The sequence below is a fragment of the Bombus terrestris genome, chromosome 13 (genome assembly GCF_910591885.1).
Source record: "Bombus terrestris chromosome 13, iyBomTerr1.2, whole genome shotgun sequence".
NCBI classification, from domain to species: domain Eukaryota; kingdom Metazoa; phylum Arthropoda; class Insecta; order Hymenoptera; family Apidae; genus Bombus; species Bombus terrestris.
Genome location: NC_063281.1, coordinates 13,365,340 through 13,374,207, shown reverse-complemented (window position 1 = coordinate 13,374,207; position 8,868 = coordinate 13,365,340). Strand labels below are relative to the sequence as shown.

Below are 8,868 nucleotides of genomic sequence, written 5' to 3'. Positions count from 1 at the left end.
GACTTCAGCTTTTGAGCGATGCCGAAATTTTCACAGGAACTCACCGCCATGTGTCACGGGGCAAGAAAAAGAAAGGAAGAGAGAGAAAGGAAGAGGGAGAAAGAGGGGAATCTACAGACCCGGCCAACGATGCAAGACTTATCACGCGCCGTAGAACGACGTGCCGACGCACAGAATAGATTGTTTGTCGATTTTTAGTGACCTCGCGCGCTATAAAGCCGACCGCTCGTAAAACCGAGTTGCGTTTGCCAAGCTTCGTCTCGACGTATGCTTTTTGCTACGCGCGCACGGTCATCGCTATCGAACGCAGTTTTAACCATTTCTTAATTGCGCTGCATTGTTTTTTCCAGCGATCGGTGCTAAAATTATCAGAGTCGTTAGACAGTCTCGTAGAAGTTACGTAGATTTACAACGACGCAGGTTTCCCGATCCAACATGATTTCTCGTAATTCTCGTATTTCTTGTATACTTTTCGGTTTTTCCTTCGTTTCGAATTTTCATGGTATATTTCTATGCTTTTGTTCGTCGTTGATTCTCGTGTCGTCGAGCGATGCGTACGAGTAACGCGAAGACGTAGATATTCCCGTTTCCGCTGCGTACAGCTGTATTTGCTTCTTCGAGAGAATCTAAGTCCTTCTTTCGAAAGAGTTCAGATAGACTTTCTTAGAAGCGTGACACGTATCGTACTTTCGGTTAGACGCTGAGATTTTCTATCAGAGTCGCACGCTTGTGTAACAATACGGCGGAGTTGCGAGATCGTACTTTCATGATTTGCCGCATTTATGTTAGACGCATGAATTTTTGGATGTCGGGTACACCGAAGGTAAGAGAAACAAATGAAATATACCAAGATGGACTACGGTCGGTAAGGCGAGCGTTCGTTGCATAACCTACATCCGATATAAGGAGCTATCCTTATATTACCTACGCGCAAGATGTTAGGGATTAAACGACGAACTAGGGATTAGACTTACTTATCGTCTTTTTCCGAAATACCGATCGCGCAAAAGATCGAAGGTTTCTGTAATCGCCCAAGTTGCTAATGTATTGCAACTTATCCGTTATATCTTCTCTACGATAGACCTGTGTAGTTAACGTTTCTTTTTTAAGAAAAGATCGCATAAGGTGCATCAGCAGTCGATCAAGTAGCTTCGGTTGATCAAAAATTGATCGATGGTAATAAAGTGCTTGAATTAGGTCTAGTTTATTTTCTTCGATAAAATTTACTAACAGTCGGTAAAATATCTTCAACCAGTCACGAATGTATCAACGGTGATATAGTTGTTACTCTATTATTTTTAAAATACGCATTTAATCTTTACAAGCGCGCGTATAATTTGCAACATCGATAGAAATTACAATATAGAATGTTGTTTCTGTGTGGAATATTTGCTCGTTCAAATCTAGGAGATTGTCAAATACCGCGAAGAAGGATATGCGAGTGGATGTTTTTAATATCTTTTATTTCGTTTTTCTTAATATAATTTACAAACTTACTTAACTCTCGTATAAATCTAAAAATATAGATGCTCGTGCATGGCGTAAATTAATAACATAGAAAATAACAGGAGACTTAAACCATCCGCGAATTTCTAGTTCATTCGGCGGAACAGAGCTCGTTGTACATAGTACATTGTACATTTCCATATATCACTATACAGTAGGTATATTAAAAAATAGTACAAAATATTTTAATTCTTTTGTTTCGCACTTTCTCCCTCTCGCTTTCTCTCACACACTCATACGCAAACGCATTCTTTCCTTTCCCATCACTTTCGCGCTTATACACATAGGCCTAGGAATTTCATTCCTATTTTAACGCGTACTTCGAAATAGAAATTACAACGTTGTATGATAGCTTTCATTTCGTACTCGTAAAGATATTTCGTTTCGTACGGTTTATATAATCGTCTTCCACTTCTCGACGAGCTGCTTCTCCAGATTTTCATCGTACAATGCGGCAGAAATATCGTTAAGTGTGTCGAAACATTTTCAGGCTTTTCGTAGGATAAATAATACAATAAAATAATACTCTCGATTTTTTCGAAGAAATACTTTTAATGCGTGCTGCTTCGATCTTCTTTCAAATTCGTCCACCTAATAATTAAAACCAACAACTTCTTAAAAAAAAAAAAAAAAAAAAAAAAGGTACACTATCCACTCGATGAACAAGTGGCAAGTTAAAAACTGCAAGGATGGCATCGTTCTCGGTGAGATACTGTTCGGCTCGAAGAGCTGAACAACGGGCGGCGTTAAACGCCGAAGGAAGAAGCGAGCTCGACGAATAAATTCCACAGACGTTTCTTCTAGAAAAGAAACGCGTTTCGACCAGTAGTAAAACCGAAGGGGAGATCATCGTTGCGGTTAGACGGTGCATCCTCGGTCACAAAAGGACTCTTAATGATGCTCTCCACCGGTAGAATAGAAGAAAAAAAGGGGGGGGGGACGGTCTAGGGTCAGGAATATTTTTAGAAGAGAGCAGGTACCACCTAAACCAAGTAGCTTCGACACCCTATTGCACCTGTCACCTGTGGCAACGGTGGCACAGGTTCTTCCTGTGGCCGAAAAATTTGCATTATCCCCTCCTTGAGTCGTTGCAGACAATGAAGGCGTTTTACTATCCTCCCGTTTCGATCTTTATTTACGGCGTCTCCTTTATCTTTTTCTTCTTTTCTTTTCTTCACGGGGTTGGCAAGTATCACGAACGTCACGAGAACATCGCTTCTTTCTCCTAACGAGTGTACTCGAAGGCTCGTACTATCGTCAATTTTGGATCTTTCTTCTTTTGGAAAATTTCCGAACGTGACCGAAATATGGATAAATACGCGGATGAAACGTCGATGGAGAAAGTCGTAGAGATTTTTCGGTAAACGTGCCGAGGGAGACCGAAAGAATTCTCGACTACTTCGTTGCCTCTCGTCGTCCTTTGTACGATGCAAAATAAGGCACATTTTTTCACGTTGAAAATCGATATCGTGGTTGTAAGAAACGTCGACATCAGTCGAATAAATTTTTCTACCACTCGGCGAATAGTCGGCAGAATATTCATCCGATATGACCGATAGAAAAAGTACGAAATTTACATTCGCAGCGTATAAAATAAAACTTTAGCGTCGATTAGTTGTTCCAAGATTAACTAGACTTCGCAGTTGTATGTACAAACGTCCTCTCGATGCACCGATACGATAAAATTTTGTCAATGTTAACGCTTCCAACCCCTGCACGTTGTACTTTTCTTAAGGTTTCTTTGTTTCTTCCCTTTCTTCTCCCTTATCGAATATAAAAATACAGCCATATATGTATATAACTACAGATAAAAACTTCATTCAATTGCCAACGCGACGTAAAATCGTATGGAAGAACGGTAAAAATATTGCCACGATTCGTTGTGATCGCTTTTCGATCACGTTTCAAAAAACAGATATTGTCATTTTCCTACAGCTAATGAAAATTCCAATAAAACGAATTCTTTGCAACTTTTTATAGTTCATCGTTGAATTAAAAATCAATCGCTCGATAAATTTCCAATCTTTTTCTAATATTTTCATATGTACAACAATTATAAATGCTCTTTTTATAAACGCTCTTCGTAACAATAATATATAATTAACGTGACATCTAATTATTATTATATTATCTACCAACTAATCTTTCTCCTAAGAAAAAGATATCGAGTACTTAACGTTTAACGTTTAACAATTAAGGTAATATAATGTCGATTTAATTTTGTAATAGAAAAAGATTATACAATTTATACATTGTTCGTTTAATGAACTAAAAAATACCACAGTCCGTAGCAATGGTTTCGCAATTATCGATCGAATCGAAGAAACAACACCATTCGATCGTCGTGACGATATTTCCACCGTTGTAAAACGATCTTCGTCATTTGGCATGTTTTATCCTTTTATACTACACAAAGGCTGGGAATCCAAATTGACGCGAGCTCGCTCGTAAGAAAAGTCTCGTAGCATTTTTTCAAGAACGACATTTTTTTTGTCTTTCTAGAAAAAACGCCTTTTGACGTCTAGTTTCTGTATCGACCAGTATCGGTGGAAATCCACGTGTAAGAAATAGTAACCCGATATCCGTCGGAACATTCCACGGGAATATACTCGTTCCATGTATCGCGATAAAATCACCGCGATTACCCGAAACGAAATTAAATCATCGACGTACGAGCCTACGCCACTTGGACCACCCATGTAAAAGTCCTAACACGTAACATCCTCTTCCGCCGTATTCTTTACCATTCGGATACAGATATACCGCTTACAAAATACTCCATCGCTCGGATCATATCCGAACGGCGTCCATGACGATTCCATTCGTTTGCACCAATTAGTCCCCTTCCTCGAAATCCAATTTCACAGCAGACGATCATTTGGTATTCTCCGTTGCGACATTGTCCCTTCTACCGACGCATTATATCCGCTATAGTGAACCCCTGCCTGGCTGGGGCGGGTCTGGGTGGAGGTGGCGGCTGAGGGGTGGGTGCCCTAGGTGGTCGCGACACCTCTTCCTCTCGTTCTCTGTCGCGTTCTCTTTCTCTACTCTGTTCCATCTCTCGTTCTCGTTCCCTCTCGCGTTCCTGCAGCTCCAGCAGCACCCTCGACGGTCCGGGTGATCCGATTCTTCGTCTGTACGAGGTCAGAATCAATGGCGGTGGGGGTGGGAGCGCACCAGGAGGATTCTGTGTGACGGAGTGTCCGCCAGTTGCGCTGCTGGTTACCGTGGAGGACGGCTTCACGGCCGGAAGCAGGTCTCTTCTGATTTGGAGATGAGGTCTCTGAGGAAGGGTGGACGAGGAAGTTGGCGCTGGAGCCGGTTGCGGCGGTCCGGACGAGCTTTGAGAGGGATAGGAAGCGTTCGTCGTGGAAGTTGGCAAGGAGGAGTTGGTCGTAGACGCGGACGACGACGAGCCGGCATCCTGGCAGTCCTCTTCCGGGCTGTCGTCGTCTCTGAGAGCCTCCTCCAACGCTTCGGGAGGCACGTCGCCTACCGCGTGCGTCAACGCGTGCCTCCTCAGATCGCAGTTTCTGCGAAACACCTTACCGCACGAGGTACACTCGTAAGGTTTGTGATCCGTGTGAGTGAGGAGGTGGGTCTTCAGGTTGCTGCGTTGGTTGAAGCTTCGAGCGCAGACCGGGCACTTGTGAGGAGATTCTTCCATGTGAAGGATTTTGTGCACGGCTAGGGTACGGCTTTGGCAGAAACCTTTGCCGCACTCGCCGCACTTGAACGGCTTCTCCTTGCTGTGAATATACCTGCAATGTACATAGGGTCGGGTTTAGTTTGGTCCGATAACGACGCATTCGTGCAACTGCGAGATAGCAGAGGCGTTGCTGTTTCTAGCGTAGCCTGGCTCGTGATATCGAATCGAACTCCCGCCTCTGCACGATTTCGCAGACTCGATAATAAAAAACGAAATTACCTGTGATCTCGAAGGTGATCCTGCCTCCTGAAAGCTTTGCCGCAGATATCGCACGAGTACGGCCTCTCGTCCGTGTGCGTCCGTTCGTGAATCAACAAATTGTACGACTTCGTAAATTGTCGATTACAGAATTTACAGATAAACTGTTTCTTAGGCCTGGACGCCCTTCCCGGTGCCCTTAAGAGCCTCCTATCCAAATGTTGATGCGCCAAGGGTCCACCAGGCGGATAGAGCGCCGCCGAACCACCCGGGAAAGGCCCTGCGAATACCGGGTAACCGGGCGGTGGTTCGAGAAGAGGCGGTGGAGGAAGCAGAAGTGCCCTCGCGGCTAGTTCCTTCCTCTTGTCCGCCATCATAGCCATAATTTCGTAACTGGACGAGGATTTTCTCGCGACTGACGACTCTGCGCCGACCTCGTGATCCGGATTCGACGCGTTCGACGAGGAAGGTGGTGGCCCGGTTAAGTGAGGGTGCAGGTCGGCCGGATAGGGCGCCAGGTGGAGCCTCGAGGGCACCACGGGCACGAACGCAGACGATTCGCGGTGATGATGATGACCCAAGCCGGCTACCAAGCCATGTCGATGGTGATGATAGGCAGCCAGGGCGCTAGACGGGTCGAAGCCCCTCGAAGTCGACTGTGCCGCTGATCCTGAGGACGATGCGCCCGCTGAAGTCGGTGCCGTTCTTGGTGACGGCCCAAGGCCCAGGTCTCGACCTCTGCTCGTCTCCTCCGAGACCGTAGCCGAGGCCGAGGCCGACGACGCCACGATGTCCGTCGGCATACCGATGACACCTGCAATTCCAATCAACTTCGCTGCTCATCCATGTCCCGCTTGTTGTCGGCAATCGTACAAAAGATATCGTATCGTATAGGATTTTTTGGAGGGTACAAGGGGAATGTACATGCGAATTGGGCTGAATGTTAGCTCCGCGTGAGAAAGATATCCGACGAATGGAAGTATAGGATGTGGAAGTAGTGGAAATAGAAAACGTAATTTACAAATGCAAATTCCACCGTTCGGATAGTTATTCATCGCGTGATTTTTATTACGTTAAAGTTATTATTCGAGCTTTAGGTAAAATATTCTTTCCGCTCTGTCGACGTAAATCGTTATGAGGCATATATCTTTCGTACTGCGACGGTTTTGTTATAAATCGAGAGACTGGGTAGATGCAAGCGAGAAACGATGCGTTTCTTTGGATAACTTTCGGGTAAAGGGAAGATCTAATCGATAATCGACGCGTAAACGTTGCATTGATATTAAATTACTGGATACTTGTTCTTAGAAACGATACTTCTCGGCTACTACTTATTTTTAATCGTTCGAAAAGCTGAACCGAATTAAAGTAATAAAATCGGGGAATACGTGTAACGCTATTTTTCACGACAATCGATAAAGCCATATACTTTCGTTTCCGCTCTACCTTCGTGATAAGATAAAGCTTTTACTATATACGGCATTTACCCCGAAACAAATGATTTAGGCTTCTGAGAAAAGAAAAAAATTCTAGATAAACAATACTACTACTTTGAAGCTAGAAGTTCTAAAGCGACTTTCACACCGTTGCAAAATGGTAACGTATACTTCGATTACGAAATGCCATGGAAATGCGATTCAAGGACTTTAGCTACGTTCGTAACGTTTGTTTCTCCCAACTTCCTACGATTTGTAGTTTATCGTACGATAAGAAAAAGAAGGAAGAACGGATCGACGAGAATGAATCTACGAATGCCGAATACATTAGCGACTGGTGTGAAAATCGTCATCGATAATCGATCTTTTGAAATTAAGCCGATGAATCCACGTGACAAGGTTAAGTGTAAACCACGTTAAACATATCCGCCATCTTGCTATTCGTCTGTGACTTCCATTAAACATCGATACGAATTGAATTCATAGTCCGAGAGATATCGTTTCCTCGTGATATTTTCCTCCATCGTCGTGATCGATCGTTAATTAACAAGATCCCTTATACGATGCGTTCCGTACGGTCGAGAAATTCTCTTACTATCGTGCTACGAACTAAACTCTATTTAAATATCTCTGTTCAAAAAGCATTCTTCCATGGAACCTTACTCACGATTCTACGTGAATAAAGCGATCGAGCGATAAGAAAAGCGGAATCCCCCGAGCAACGAGTCTCGTTCGCGATAAATTCAACGAACAACGCTATTTAACAGCGTAAAACGAAGCGCGGTTTCGACCTAAAGTCATGACTAATTGCTCGTCTAATGAATCAAAAGAACACGACTTTATCGCGTATCGCGTTTCCCAGACAATTGCGCGATAATGCGTGGAACCCGCTGCCGTTTAGCCAGCCGCGTGCGTTCCACGAACGTGAACTGGTTATCTCGAGCCGAGCACACCTGCCAACATGGCTTCCGCGGACCCAGCGGTCACGGCTAGTCCTAGCGGCCATGTTGGAATCGCCAATGCCCAGAAGAATGCAACGAGCGCGGACCACCTTGTTCCCTCTTTACCTCCGTATCGATCGAAATGTTCGACGCCTGTACGATCCTAGAAAGGAGCTCACCAGGGAAACGTCGGCCGTCGAGAACGCTTCTCGATCTCGCGTTTACTCTCCGCCGATATCGGTCCACCGTCGCATCTCCGCCCGAGACGTGTGATCCTGTGCAGCGATCGCTGGCGGGAGCATTCGTCGCGATACCAGGATCGGCTACATCGAGTCGCTGCCACCAACGATTCTGCTGTTCGTTCCTCGGCTGCTTTATCGTGAAACCATCCGCGAGCACCCACGTAAGCACACATACACGGATCCGCACTAGCGACACACTGTGAATCGTACAATCAAGTTGGTAGGGGCACACGATTTCGGCCACGAAACTCGCACACTCGCCGCGCACCTCCTCCAACCTCCTCGATACCGCTCGATCGTGGATCGCTTCTCCTCTTCCGGAAGCTTGGATCACCGCGAAGTCGCGATCGGAGAGGGAGATAGGTAGATAAAGAGAGAGAAAGAGAGAGAAAGAGAGAGAGAGAAAAAAGGAACGTAGGGAAAAGGAAGAAAACCGCGTAATCGTCGCGAACGTAGCACCGTACCTACGTTTCTCGATCGTAGACACGAAGGAGCGCGCGGTTTACTGCGTGTTGGACGCCGCCAGGTAGGCTACCTCGGCGCACACCCACGCAGCCGAGGCACACGCATGGTCCACACGCACGCGGACACACAGGTAACAGACCACGACTTGCCTGGGAGTCTTTCCGTTCGGCTGCCGCTAGTAGCGCTGCTGCTGGATGCTGTGCTCCGACTGCCTCGCTTCTGGCCGACGACGGTGCGACAGAGTCCGATGGAACCGGCCAATGGGAGTCCAACCGAGACGCAGCAGAACCTGGAGCAGGCCCTAGCAATGGGACCGAGACCCTTCCGCGTTCAGCATCCTGCTCGAACAATTGCCCAGCCGCAGCGTAGGG

General features: G+C 45.7%; 1 protein-coding gene across 1 annotated transcript; it reads right to left on the bottom strand.

Annotated features, from left to right (window-relative positions):
* Positions 1-1,446: 1,446 nt before the first annotated feature.
* LOC100645299 (protein bowel) lies at positions 1,447-8,868 on the bottom strand. Its single transcript, XM_012315455.3, has 3 exons — positions 7,970-8,868; positions 5,435-6,227; positions 1,447-5,267 (listed from the first exon to the last, which is right to left on the bottom strand). The coding sequence occupies exons 2-3, from the start codon at positions 6,214-6,216 to the stop codon at positions 4,415-4,417; spliced, it is 1,635 nt and encodes a 544-aa protein (XP_012170845.1). The 5' UTR covers positions 6,217-6,227; positions 7,970-8,868; the 3' UTR covers positions 1,447-4,414.